The 14,848-nt window shown below is 45.1% G+C and overlaps 1 protein-coding gene across 5 annotated transcripts in view; it reads left to right on the forward strand.

The window, feature by feature from the left end:
- The window catches only part of MED27 (mediator complex subunit 27), a 178,759-nt gene that overhangs the window by 55,153 nt on the left and 108,758 nt on the right, over positions 1-14,848 (forward strand). For all 5 annotated transcript variants that reach the window (XM_036260792.1, XM_036260794.1, XM_036260793.1 and 2 more), the window contains exon 3: positions 6,938-7,068. In XM_036260792.1, the coding sequence (XP_036116685.1) occupies positions 6,938-7,068 (131 nt within the window). The remainder of the gene's footprint in view (positions 1-6,937; positions 7,069-14,848) is intronic.

A 14,848-nucleotide genomic window follows, 5' to 3' on the forward strand; every position in this document is an offset into this window, starting at 1 on the left:
CTGTTTACGCCTTTGACAGCTCGTGAAGCTGGGACATTGAGGATTTGTATGTGGGAAGAAAGAGACCTGAATGGGGCTTCGCGTGTCAGTGACGCTGCCGTGGGGCAGGAGCTCGGCCCTGACTTGGTGCCCTGCTTTCGCAGTAATTGAAAGGCCTGCAACCCACTTCCAGGAGAGAACAAATAGGCAAATAAATTGGAGGCTTCCTTCTTATGGTTTATTGATGTTGTTTTGACCAAATAAAAAGATCATTTACCCATAAAAGCTCAAATCTAAGGTTGTTTTTCTTTTTAAAAATAATATTGGCTATTTGAAAGAAGCGTTGGGAGATAAAAGAAGGAAAGAAGCCAATACCATTATCTAATGTTTAGATACAAATCCAAACAAAACAATTAGATTGATGGTGTTTTTCTGTCGCTGTTTCCTTGGCACAGATACTACCAGGCAAGCTTGCTTGTTTCTCTCCTTAGAGTTATGTTCAAAAGAAGAACCAGAGCTTTGTCATAATACATGGTTCTTTCTCATTAGCTGCAAGCAAAACATCTTTCAGTAATGAGGGACAAAGGTCTTTGCAACTCAAAGTGGTGATGAAGTCTTCCTGGGTTTGCACGAATCTTGATTCTCGTTGGAAGTTGAATGGTTTAGAGGAAATAACAGGTCTGTATGAGAATCTCACATTAGCCCTCCTCCCCCACCACTTGCACACATCCCTGCCGCATGGGGTGTGACTCGATCCAGGTGTCATGTATCTTTGGGTGGGGGTTGTGAGCTTTGCCATGTTCTGTTGCTAACCAACTCTGGCTGTTTTGGTCAGTGTTCTGACTGGGAAATGATACTACATGGATGATGTCCTTTCTTGTTGCTGTCGTGAGGTATTACACAGATTTTCAAAGAGAACCCCTAAGTGAAAACAGACGATACATGAGGATTCTCAGGACAATAAAAGAATTTATAAAAACCCAATAGGCAGTAGCATAATGGCCCCATCATACAATATCAAAGCTGCTAGGAAGGTTAAATGTGGTACAGCTGAGTCTAGAATTTAGATTTTCTGACAATCGTGACATTTCTCTAATATCTTTTCTCTAAGATGTGTGTGTGTGTGTGTGTGTCTGTGTCTGTGTCTGTGCGTGTGTATTTTAACCCTGAATGATATTAAAACCTTAAAATGGTAAGATATAGACTACCCCAAACTTCCTGCTTTAGATGTGACTGGAGTCAGGAAGGGAGAAGCAGGCGACACCTCAGTGCTCAAAAGAGACCAGAGTGAAGAGAGCCAGCAGACGCTGTGGCGCTGACGTCACAGCTCCGTGAGCACAGCCGGGGTCCCTGTGCAGGAAGAACAGGGTGTCTCATTTCTGGGGCGGATGGCAGATGCCCCAATTCCTGCAGCGGAAGGATGCAGCACAGTGTCCCCGCAGGTGCCTGCTGAATGGCCTGCTCTCTTCATCAGATCTGTGTGACCTTGGGCTAGTCACCTCTCCCAGGCTGGCGTCTCCTCTAGTGTAAGATGGGTGTGGAGTTGGTTTCTCTAAGGCTTTGTCTGACGTTAGAGTTCTATCACTTGAAGTAGTCCACATGCAGTCATTGAACTGAAGTCTGCATAGGGTTGCAGACGTACCTGCCTTTGGGGGCAATTGGAATAAGAGGAAGAAGGATTCCTTCATGGCTCTGTAGTGACAGTGAGCACTTGCAAAGGAGTGTGTGTTCTTTTTCTAGAGGCCAGCCTTAGGAGGACTTTCTGATGCCTCCATTCTGTTGCCTAGATTCACCGCAGTGACAGGTCAGGCCAGGCCACAGCAGTTACACTAACCTGCCCGTCCACTCATCAGTGGACAGAATCATTAGTGTCACCCATATGCAGCGCAGTATCCTGGACATTGTAGAGAACATAGAGTGATCAGTAGCAAGGTCTTCTCCCACAAGGTCTCCATAGTGACCAGCTTCATGTTGGACCATAAAATCACACAAGACTCTCCTTCCTGGGTGCCAGGTCCTCCTATAGGCAGGAGCTTTGTGCTTGGAGAGGGGAAGCTGGCCTGGGGGCCAGGAGGAGGAGAGGGCGAGCCTCCCGGCCTCTTGATCTCTTCTCCCCTCCTGTGAGCCCTCTGGTCTCAGCCAGACAGGATTTGTGATCATTTAGTTGTGTCTCATTCTTCAGCCAAAAGGTTTAGATACTGGAAGTATCACTGTGTCTTCTAGAGTACGTAAAGTGATTTTTAAAAATAAATTGGCCCTGGCTGGTTTGGCTTAGCGGTTGGAGCGTCAGCGTGCGGACCAAATAGTCCCGGGTTTGGTTCCTGCTAGGGGCATGTACAATAAATAAATAAATAGAAAATAAAAAAAATTGAATTATGCCTTAAGGTTAAGAGATTCCCCTCCCCTCCAGCACCCACCCACCCACCCAAGAAGCTTTTGGTGAATCCCAGAAAAGGAAATAATGACTTTCATAGTGGCAAGAATCATACCTTGATTGATCTGGCTTACAAGTTTTGAGATTTTTTTTGAAAGTTAGGTTTTATTAAACTGGGATTTGGGCCATATGGCAGGGGTAGGGTGATGCTGCATGAAGATCTGCTGTGCCCTGGCCCCCAGGGAGGGCCTAGCACACTCGGCAGCTTTTATGTCCCAGGCCTAATTGAACGCTACTGGCTTAATTAGTACATCGAATGTGGTCGGTATGATGAATTTCCTTCTGTTTTCTTCTCAAACTTCTGTCCATTGCAAAGTCTATCCTTTATTTCGGAGCAGCTAGAAGCATTGAGAACAGTGTGGAAGACTTGAAGCAAGTAGAAAACTAAGGAGGGTAGGTAATCGCTCATCTGATTTTTCTGAACCCAACATTTAATCCAGAAACTATGCATTTGAATCCTGCTTTTTAGGATTTGCCTTCATATCATTTCCTTCCAGTATATGGTGTTTGTAATTTGAACCCTATTAAAGCTAATAGAATTTGGGCCATAATAGTTCGAACTTTAAAAACAGATTCCAAAAAGACATAGGCTACCCAGAAACAAAAGGCTTGTTAGCACTGTGTGGATTTGTAGAGACGTCACGTCACTGCTTTGTGGTGAACCGAAACACCCACGTGACTCCGTTAGAGATCCAGCTGGTCAGACTAGAGCAGGGCCATCGCGAGAGGGGCGCACCTGGTGCTGCAGAGACAGACGTGCGACGTGCACGATCACACGGCCCTGTTAGCAGCACAGCCCAGGGGCACGTTTCTGAGGTGTCATTTCTCATTACACAGGCTCTTGGTCTGGCCGTTAGAGTGTACCAGGACCCCTACCTGGCAACGCTTGGCACCTTTGCATGTTAAATATTACTAAACCAGTGTTAATTTAAAAACTGTTCAGCAAATCAAGGTTTTCCTAATTCTAAATGGTGTTTTCCCCAGATCTTTATGAATTATTGACATTTTCCCATGTATAGAGGTAACTAGCAGACATTGATTAGAAAGGGCTTTATTTAGGTTGAGAACTGACAGAAAAATCCCAGGTCAGTCATAGGAAATAGAAGGTGGACATTAATAGACAGCAAAGTTGGAACCGAGAGAAATGTTCTCAAAATCCAGAGAACACCGAAACTACTGGTAGGACCGAGTGGTAACTTACCACTTAGTAAAGCCCCCCCCCCCCCTCTAAAAGATGTGGGGGTTAAAGGAAGACATTTGCTTTTTCTCCTTCCATTTTATTCTTGCTGGTTAGTGGGGAACTGATCTCGGATAGAAAAATCACATTAGGACTTTGATAAGTTGCTTTTTGAAACAGAGCTCTTTCCACGCCGCAGATGTTTGGAGCAAAGTGTGTTTATTGAAGTATGTTTTTACAGAAAATATAACGGAATCTAATTGAAAACTTAGGGCAGTATTTGGGGGGGGGGGGAGTAATGTGTTCTTAATGTTAATTTATGGATTAGCTTTGGACTTCCTTCTGCTGTTTTAAAACCATTGGCTGAGTGAACGTGTTCCAAGAGTCTTCTCCGATCTAAACTGTTCCATGGAATGGTGTATTTGGTGCTTAAATAATGTATAAATCCAGTTGGACAGGAGCTGCCTGTCAGTTTTATTAACTTTGACCTTTTCTCCCATTATAAAGATGGTTCGGTAAATATTTAATGGGCCCCTTATAGATCCTGACAGTCGGAGCAGTGTTCCTGGAAACTGGGGTAAGTATACAGGATTAACAAATGTCGCTCAGTCACGGTGAGGCAGCTTTCAAGGGCAGACTTTGTTTCTGGGAAGAGGAGTCCTCCACCTACATGTGCCCTTAGGGCTGCAGTGTACATTGAGGCTGTCCAAGAAGCCAGAGGCTTTAGAGGGACCCTTCCAAAGACAGACGGCAGCCAGCATGCATTTCTGCTGTTGTGGTTTTCTTTTGTTTGTTTGTTTGAGCAAATGATTGAAATGATGCCAGGTGGGCAAAATCACCCTGCCACTCTGCCTAGTTAGCAGGCCTCTTCCACTCAGAGAGTCAGCAGGGCCGGAATGGCTGAGCTTGCATGGACCCTAACAAGATACAGAGCAGAGGAGAGCCAAAAGGAGAGTCTGCTCCCTGAGCCAGGAGGGGACCCCTGCCAAGCTGTCTTTCCCTTTAATTCCATAAAGCCCCATGCATATTGCACTCATTGCAAATTCTGTTGGGGAAGATCGAAACCCAAGTAGCTGACATTTTGAAACATTGTCTTTCAAACTTGTACTGTCCCTTGCTTCCATTGATTTCCCATTTAAGAACTCTGTAGGAGAAAAACAAATTTGAGCAAAATTCATTGGTCTAAGATGAGTTGTTAAAGCCAAATTATGCCCCCCCCCTTCCACCATGAGAGGAGCTCCATTTTTATTATGAATGTGATAGATCTTTGTCTTGTATTGTGCAGCCATAAGGCTCCCGCAGCAAATCGACCACGTAAATCAAGAGGCTGTTAAAAAAGCAATATGGATGCTCCAAACACAGACATTTCAGTCTTACTGGGTGACTGGATATCTTCACTTTTATAGCCACTTGCAAGAAGCAGATCATTTCATTGGGTTTTGTTTTCTTTCATTCTCTATTTGTGTGCAGCCCAATGGCTTTAGGTGAGGCCATTTATTTTTCAGAACGTTATTACCCTTTGCATCCAGGCCCCAGCCCCTTTTAAACGGTGGTCACCAGTTTCATTACCATGAGCCGCAGCGTAGCTGACTCTGCAAAGGAAATCTATCCTTTGAAGACCATTTTGAAAAGAAATTGATTCAGAGCTTCAGAATAAATTACTATTTGTATGTTCAGTTAATTCTAAATAAATGTTTGAAAGACCAAACAAGTCTTAATTTGAGAAAGGAGAAAGACTTACTAGATGTTATAAATAGCCTCAATCCAAATTCTTAGCTTGGTTGGCATTTTCACATTTGAATGTTTTGTTTACATCTGTTTAAAATTGGAATACCTTTCAAGGATAATTTTATTATAGACAGATTGATGACAACTCTTATGATCTAAAATACAAAATGTATGGGATTAAAAAAGGAAGAGAGGAGTCACTATTACATGTCAAATGGGATACAAGCATCATTTGTCAACCAGTGAGAATTCGTTATATTTAAATCAAAAGATGCTGGTGGTAGGATTTGGGGGCTGGGGGATTATCTGCTCTGGGACATAAGGGAAGTTTCTGCAGTGATGGAAAATTTCTGTATCTTGATTTGGGTGACAGTTTTACAGATATATTCATGATCAAAACTCATCCAACTGTACACTTAAAATGTGTGCTTTTTATTTTATGTCATAACTCAATAAAGTGGATTTTTTAAAGTCTTGTTTGGTTTAGAATTTGGCAGTATCACTTCTCTTTTCCAATAGAGAAATTAAGGTCTAGAGAAGTAAAATGATCTGTCCTAAGTAATCTCAAAGCTCAGCAGTTTGTCCAGAACAAAGCAAAGGAAGCTGGCCCTCAGCCCATTGAAAGTATGCTGCTTCCATGAAATTAACTTCTTCCTCTCCTTTTCAGGGAGTCTGTGTTCATTTGTATACATTCTTGTGAAAGATCCTCCTTTGCTTATTATGGTTGATACTTATATCCTAACCACTGAAAACAGTATCCTGTGCTTCTGGTTATGCTCCTGGTTTACTGCAGTAGACTACGAGTTAGGTGGTTTTTATTATAAGCAAGACATGACAGTAGTGGGTTTCTAGAACTAATTTATCTTTAAGAACTAATGGATCTTTTATAAAAAATGTCATTGGCTTTATAACCATTTCCATAAAGCACGTATGAATAGTAGTAAAAAAAATAAAGAAAGTAAAAATTACTCTACTACTTAGAAATGCACTATTTATATTTTAGAGAACTTTTTTTTTTTTTTTTTTTTTAAATCCTCACCCGAGAATACTTTTTTCCATTTTTATCTTCAGATATAGTGGGAGAGAGAGAGACAGAGAAACATTGACCTGAGAGAGACACATCGATTTGGTTGCCTCCTGCACGACCCTGACCAGGGCCAGGGACTAACTGCAACCAAGGTACGTGCCCTTGACCAAAATCGAACCCACGACTCTTTGGTCCACAGCAGTTGCTCTACCATTGAGCCAAACCTGCCAGGGCTGGAGAGCATTTTTTAAAATGTAACCTGTTTGGTTTTTTTCTCTTCAATAGAATGATGTAAAGTTCTTTTTATATTCTAATCAATTTCCCAGTTATCGTTGGGCATTTTGATCACATCCAGTTCTTCATCACTGTGGAATGTGGTGCTGCGCAACCTTGTTCATGTTTCTTTTCCTGTTTTTTTTTCTGACTGTCTCTCTCAGAGTACATTCCTTGAAGCAAAACTTTAGCAGTTGTATTTGAAATTATTTAAAACATGGAAAGGGGTAAGATGTAGCAAGTATTGCTAGTTTAGTATCGCTTGTCCTGCCTTTCCCAAACGTTACTTTTCTTACCCTTTTGTCATGTCTCTGTGCAGTTGCAGTACCATGCAGGTCTGGCATCTGGCCTTCTGAATCAACAGTCGTTGAAACGTTCTGCTAACCAGATGGGAGTGTCTGCGAAACGGAGACCCAAGGCGCAGCCCACCACTCTTGTCTTACCTCCTCAGTGAGTACCGGGCTGAACAAGTGCTCTGCTCTGTCCTGGGCCAGCTCTACTGTGTGCTTGTGTTTGCCTAATTGAGAGTTATTTTTGTGAGATTGATGTTTCCGTTTTAAAAAATATCTGTTAAAATGAGAAAACCCAGCATGTAAGGTAACACATTTTACATAGCTTTCAAATGAGGCAGTTATAATTCAGTTCATAGTGTACATGTTTTGTGTGTGACTTTTCCACCTAGGATTTTAAGCTTCCTCATAGCTTATTCTGTGTTTCCTTGTCACATTCCCATCGTGGGCAGAGGGTAAGAACAGTTGTCCTTATTTTACCAACTAGACAGTGAGGAGCGCGTGTTGATAAGCTGCAGGCCACCTAGAGAACCTGGTGGGGATGGCATCAGGATCAGTTTGGGCTCACTTGTTTTCTTTTTAAATAGGAACATATGTGCTCTTCTTTTTTTAAACAGGGGAGATAACTGTAAGATTCACAAAGTGTACAGCTTGATAATTTTTTTACACATGTACACTTCCATGTAGCTCCACCCAGATCAAGCTATGTGGCCACCACTGCCTGAATCCCATAGGGTCCTTCCTCATGGCTCCAGTCTGTTCATGTGCCACCTCCCTCCCCTAGTTTAACGCTATTCCAACTTCGTGCTTGAACTTAACTTGTTCTTGAACTTTGTATTAATGGATCATGCAATAGGTAATATTTTGTATCAGCTCTTTTCCCACTCAACATAGTATCTATTAGATTCATCCAGGTTGTTTGTTCTTTTTGTAGCTGTATAGTATTCCTTCTGAAATGCCACAATTGATTCATTCATATACCTGTTAGGTTATTTTGTACCATTTACATCCTCAGTTACAAACTACATTTTACATTTCTAATCCAAAGGAGTATTTGCAGGTGAAACTCAGTTATTTGCCTTCATTTATTTTCTGTTTGATTAACAAACATGTATTGTACCTACTCTGTGCCAGGCACTATCCTAGGCTCTGGGGATAAAATAATAAGCAAGACAGACATGGTCCCATCTTTTTGAAGCTTTTTGTTTACTGGGGAAAAAAGACCAAAAAAAACACACACCCCTAAACAAATGAATGAATACAATAATACAATACTTTCTGGTTGTGATTGGTGTTTAGGGCGGGAACACGAAGGGTGGTGGGAGTGGGGGAAACTGTCTAAATCAGGTGGTCTAGGAAGGCCTCTCCGAGATGACATTAGGTGGAAACTGGGAGGATGAGGAGGAGAAAGGCCAGTGAGGAGTTGGGGAGGTTACAGGGGTGACTCTAAGGACTTGTTCTTGTGCCAGTGGACACTCAGACCATTTCTTTGATTTTCTTCTCAATTAACATTTGTTTCCAGGATAGAATGAACATAGCCAACCAGCCTCAACAGGTTATTTTTTGTCTGCTGTAGGCATGGGCGCTGCATCTTCCAGACAGCAGGGACCATTCTTTGAATGATACAGGACGGTTTCCACTGTTTGGCAGAAAGCTTCTTAAGGAGCGTTGCTCTGTTGTTTCTCATGTGTTGATGTGGTGATTCTGTAAATCTCACTCTCAGCATTCTAATGGGCCTTGTAGCTTGTCATTTTCCCTGCATGGATTGTCTACTGAGGCAAGGTGTTGGCGAGAAGTGAAAGACTTTCTAATGGTCCCCTAAGATTGGAGCCAAAAAGTGTATGTTACTAACTCTCTCTTGACAAAAGTCCGTGCTTAGTCCATCTGTTCACCATTTGTTAATTTGCATTGGCTTGAAACCTGTTTACAGGTGACATGCTATTATGAGGACACTTAGAAACTATTTTAAGCACCGAGGCAATCAACAGACTCTGTTCTCATGCCAGAAAAAAAAGAGGTGTTCACAACTGTCATTATACATTTATAGTAAGTCACTCAAAATACTTAGTTTGAAAGAGAAAAGTGGTTACTTTGTCCTAAGAATACAACATTGAAATGATTTCCTATAGTTAGTAGCCTATTTCCTGTGAAAATTGACTGTTGCCTTTTCACATCATTGAGCTTTTCGGGCTCACATTATCCTGGAATCCCTTTATAGAACTACTGTCCAGTAGACAAGATCTATATCTGAAGGTCAGTCAGTGCACTTTTATTGAGCATCTACTATGTGCCACTTATTGTGTTAGATGTCAGGATAGAAACACCAACGAGACATAACTGCTGGCTTAATTGGATTATAGGGCTTGGTGATTTAAGCTGGGACACTCGTAATAGATACATTATTGTAGATTTTGGGAAATAGAAAGAGAGCAAAAAGGAAAAAAATAATACTTTCACCCTGAGAAAGTTATTGTTAAGGTGTTGATGGATATTGTTCTAGACTTTTTCTATGCATATGTAACATATAATTTTTAAAAATAAAAAAACAACTTAAAAAGGATTGTATTGTCATATTGTTCTGTATCACATCTCAATATTTATTGAGTATATTTGTTAGATTTTAAGGTAGTATAATTTGATCTATAGAATACTTAATCACCCATGTTATTTTGTATATTAATCACCCGTGTTATGGTTGTATTCTGTAGAAGACTAATTACAAATTCTTGTTGTAAGTACAACATAACTATAAAATAACTTTGCCATTAAGAAAATCCCTTGACTCCCTTATAAAACAACACCTAAATCCTTCAAGGTTGCTACATTAGTTGTCTATTGCTGTGTAACAGGTTACTCCAAAACTTAGTGGTTTAACAACGGTAAACGCAGTCTCTCACATTTCTGTGCATCGGAATCTGGGTTCTGGCTCAGAGCTTCTCGTAGACTGCAGTGTGACATTGGCCAGGGCCGCAGTTGTCTGAAGGAAGGACTGGGATTCGAAAGTCACTTCCAAGGTGGTTCACTCACATGGCGGGCAAGAGGGTGCTGGCTTTTAATGGGAGACCCAGTTCCTCTCCATGTACGCCTCTCCACAGGGTGCTTGAGTGTCCTCCTGACTTGTGGCGACTTCTTCCACAGCAAGTGACCTAAGAGAAAGAGCCAGCGGAGCTCCCTCTTCCCTGGGTGACTTGGCCGCAGAAGACACGTTGCACCAGTGTCTTCCCGTCTGTTAGAAGCGAGTCTGATGGACCTCCTGGGAGGGCAGGAGACCCTCCCTTCTGCAGGAAGGTGTGTCAGAGTCGCCAGGAGGAGAGACGTTGCACAGAGGGAGGGATGCAGAGCCTGGAAGCCCCATTCAGCTCTTTCTCAGCAAACACCTACTCAGGGTCTTCTCTGCCTGTGCTGGGGATTGGGAGACGAGTAAGAGAGTTGTCGCTTTCAGGAAGTGCTAGTGGGAACAGGAACAAAAAGTAGGAGGGAGTCACAGTGAAGTGTGCCATGTCTAACGAGGTGGCCCCGATGTGCCCCGGATGCCATGGGCAGGGTGCTGAGAGACCCAGCCACTCTTCACCAGGGTGTCCCTCTGCAGTGTGGAGGACAGAGGCTTGAGAAAGCTCGATGCTCTCTTGCGTGGGCCTACAGGATTCTAAGGAAAGGTTTGGATTCCACACAGTGGACGAGGCAGTGGCGGACCCGTGGCTGGGCCCTCGCTCGCCCGCCTCGGGAACTCTGCATGGCTGTTAGCGCGGTGGCAGCGGGGTTTGGGCGTCGGCTCCTGGCAGCGGCTGCGGGGCAGTTAGGCCGCGGCAGAAGCACCGGCTCTGCCTGAGTGCGAGACCACAGGCCGGAGGCGCGCACCCTTTCGTACGGTGTGCTTGCTTTTAAAGTGCAGGGCGCAGGCTGCCCGTGCTCCCCAGGGTTAGTGATCTGTGGGATTAACGATTCATATCTAGCTTCCCCTCTAAAGAAGCTTTTGAGAAGACAAAGATGTTCATGTTGAAAGATCTTTTATCACATTGGCTTTCAGAGGCACTGATGAATGAGCTCGCTCCCCCGACTCCCGAGTGTTCCTAGGAAGTCTTAGAGAAGGGGTGCTATCATTTTCCTAAAGGAGCTGTGTGCCCTGATGCTGGGTTCACATTGTTGGGCTTCTGACCCTTGTAGAATTGCTATCAGTCTGGACAATGGCTGTCTTGTTTGATGTGTAAGTTACATATTGAGATATCTTTGTATTCAGTCTGTCAGATGTAGGGACCTGATAGCAGTCTCAGCTTTGTGATGCGTTGTTTGGTGTACGTGGTGCTGGTGGGGTGTTGGCCTTCAGCTCTACGCCACGTTGGGTGGCCGGGACTCCGGGCTGAGTGGCTCTGTCTGACCAGTGCTGGCTTTCGGCGGTAGCAGAGTTGAAGGCTCCTCTGTGTTCTTATTCTGCACACACAGAACTCATTTATGTTTGAGGGAATAAAAATAAATTGTTTTACAGAAAGGTTATTTTAAAAAATATTACCTTCATCCCCTGGAAGTTGTGGAGACAGGCTATTTCTTTAGTATCACGTTATCTTTCTTGAAAAGGTCCTGCCTGCTAAATCAAGGGACGTCTCCTTTCAAGGCTGCCTGTCTCGTCGCCCAGAGCACAGCCCTCGCTGGCCCCAAGCCACAGCTGCATCGGTTTCCTTTCTCCGCATTATCGACAGTCCCCTTTGTCCTGGGGCAGTCCTGGGGGAGTGGAAACATGCTTACCCCAAACCCGTCTTCGTTAAGAACGCCCAGCTCGCCCTGGCCGGTTTGACTCAGTGGTTAGAGCGTCAGCCTGCGGTCCACCTGGGTTTGGTTCCCGCTAAGGGCGTGTACCTTGGTTGCAGTTTGTCCCCGGCCCTGGTTGGGTCGTGTGGGAGGCAGCCACTCGATGTGTCCCTTTCACATCAATGTTTCTCTCTCTCTTTCTTTCTCTCTCTCTTCCCCTCTCCCCCTCCCACTCTATCTGAACAGAAAGTGGAGAAATGTCCTTGGGTGAGGATAAAAAAAAGAACGCCCAGCTCATAGTTTCACTTATTCTGGCGCCCACCTCCCGTCTCCTCTCTACAGCAGAACTTGAGTGAGTCGACAGGGCTTGGCTGTGGTTTCTTACCCCCCCATGCAACCGCTGTCTGATTTCTGTCCCTGTACCCTAGTTTTGCCTCTTGCTGAATCCCACAGAAATGGTGTCATGCACAACAGTTTTCTTTCTGGCTTCTTTGGCTCCACGTGGTGTTGGAGATTCATGTACGTTCTGTGTGTCAGTGGTCTGGTCCATTTTCTTGCTGAAGCACATTGCGTGGTGTTCGCTGGAGCCTCCCAGTGGCATTTCCTGAACCCTGCCATCTGCTTGAGTATCGTCAGTACCTTGGTGAGTGTGGGCGTCTTCATCTCCCTTTTCTGTTCTTGGATGACCTGCCTCAGGTTGGAGTAACAACACAAGCAGCGTGCAGGGACAAGAGTGGCTGGAAGACATGCCACCGATTCAGAGGTAACAGGGATAATGACGCGCATGCACACCCAGGGGTCCAGTGTTTGAATGACATTGCCTTCAGTACAGCCACTTGTTTGGCTCCGGGAGTTAATTGAAAGAGATTCATTTTCTGCCTCCGCCTTGCCCACTAATTCCCAAGAAGATCACCGACTTGACATGACACGGTGCTCCTGCAGATGACTGGACTCTCGAGCTGCGCTGTGAGCGCCGCTGCTGTCCCTGGGAGGCAGAGGCGCGTGTTGTCCGCTGACATGAAGCCAGCAGCAGTCCCAGAGCAGGGCAGCGGCACGAACCTCTCCTGGGGCATCATGTGGATGAGGGCGGAGCTTCTCGTGGTCACTGATATTGAAACCGAGCAAGGCACATACTTGGCAGGATGACGCGTACTGAACCCAGAGGCTCCTCCCATAGCTTCCTGGCCATTACGTCATTCTCTCTTCTGTTGCTGACTTACAAGACTACTTTTTTTTTTTAAGTTTCTATTGACTTTTTTTAGAGAGAGAGAGAAACATCGATGTGAGTGAGAAACATGAATCCGCTGCCTCCTGCACACCTCCTACTGGGGATTGAGCCCAGAACCCAGGCATGTGCCCTGACTGGGAATCGAACTGGGACCTCTCAGTCCATTGGAGGACACTCAAGCCATTGAGACACACTGGCCGGGCTCAAGACCTTTTTATGGGAATGTTTCCTCAGCCACACAGACAGGAAACCCTAGGTTTCTCTAGCTGCTCTACCATTACAAAAGCCACCATGTAAGTGTCATTTGAATAGGGACTGTGGACCTACTTCCTTCAGGGACCCAGTTGTCTTGATTACTTGGGCTTTGTTTTGCCTCCTGAGGGTCTGGATATTTTGTTGAGAGCAGAATTTGTTAAGTTGACACTAAATTTAACTTAGATGCTCATAGGAGCCACAAAGAAGAATATTTGGCATTTCTTTTCATTGGGGCTGACTTTGTCTTTGAGCAGAGAAACAGTGAATAAATGACAGATGAGGAGCAGACTGGCTGTCGCCATGAACTTTGGAAACCCAGAGCGTTTCCTGAATCCCCCTTTCGGGATGCGTGTGACCCAGGTGGACTCCCCGAGCTCGGGCTGGGAGCAGAGCAGGTGCGTTGCCTGTCCTGGGAGTCCCCGAAAGGACACAGAGAGCTTTGCAGCTGTAAGTTTCCTGAGTTTTAGAAAAAGTCATCAAAACTTAGGTAGAAGTTCGCTAAATCCTCCTTTCTCCCATTGGCGAGTATTAAGTAACAGTATTCATTAAATACCACTGAGAGGCTGTGTAATAAAGAAATAATCCTTGGCCTTCGTGGCTATAACTCTCCAGAAGGGTTGAAATTGAGAATATAATTAAAGATTAAAACATTGTTTGCACTCTAGAACATGGAGAGATCTTTCTGTCCGTTGCGGGACCATATTAATAAGGAAGAGATCAGTTTCCAATAACCGACACTGCGGAGCTCATTATTAGCCCCGGGTTTAAGCTGTCTGCTCAGTACTTCTTTTGCCTTTTCCCTCCAAGACTGGAGCCGTCTCCAGGAATGGTGGAGGGCGCAGCCCTGCCTCAGGAAACGCTGCCAGTCTGTGCGTCCCGGGCTTGGGTGCGCTTCCCAGCTCGGCTCCCACCTGGGTCCGCGGTCCTGTGGCTCTCTGTCTCTGCCAACAGAGGTCCCATTGAGTTCAGCCAGTTTTTTTCTTCAGGGTTCAAGGTTGGTAGAAAGTAGTAGTTATTTTTAAGGTGTTATAATTGTAGCTGGGAAAAGGTGAGAACACTAGAAAGTGTTGTCACGCCTTCTTGACACAGTGACAGAAAACCCCACTGTGGTCAGGTACCTGGAGTTCAGGGCTGTTGGAAGTCGGCCTCACTGCCGCCCGCAGTGGGAACGGAAGCCAGGGCCCTGCCCGGGCGGTTGTGAAGTGAACTGCACAGCCCATTTCATCTTCTCGCTCACCTGCCTTTTTTCTGGGTTGCTGTTCACATCGGTCTGTTTTCCATTTGCCTTGAAGTAGAATCAGAAGGCATTTTGAGGCCGAGGGTAGAGTATTCTTCCTTCTGTGTTCAGCAGTCTTCACTGCTGCCTTGTTCTCCTTGCTCTGTTAGTTTCTCATTCCAGAGCCCGGAGAAGACATTCAGAAACAGTTCTTGAAATGTCCTGTTCTCTGTGTGTATGTGCTTAGGTTCCTGGCCGGTAGGGAAGGAGCGTGTCTCTCAGCCTGTGTCATTGGCTGGGGAAGGAAGCGCGCGGCCAGTGACGGGGCAGAAAGACCTTCAGTTCGGCCCCCTGTGAGGCTGGCACCTTGTCGCTCTCCCACGGCACTCGCCACCGCCTGCCCTGTGCTCTGCTTAGACTGGAGACCTTGGGCAGGGCTCTGTGCCCTCTGCTGCCTCAGCTCGGCTCAGGTGCTGATGGGGAACGAAGGAGTCCTCA

This window comes from Molossus molossus, unplaced genomic scaffold (assembly GCF_014108415.1).
Source record: "Molossus molossus isolate mMolMol1 unplaced genomic scaffold, mMolMol1.p scaffold_m16_p_14, whole genome shotgun sequence".
Classification (NCBI taxonomy): Eukaryota; Metazoa; Chordata; class Mammalia; order Chiroptera; family Molossidae; genus Molossus; species Molossus molossus.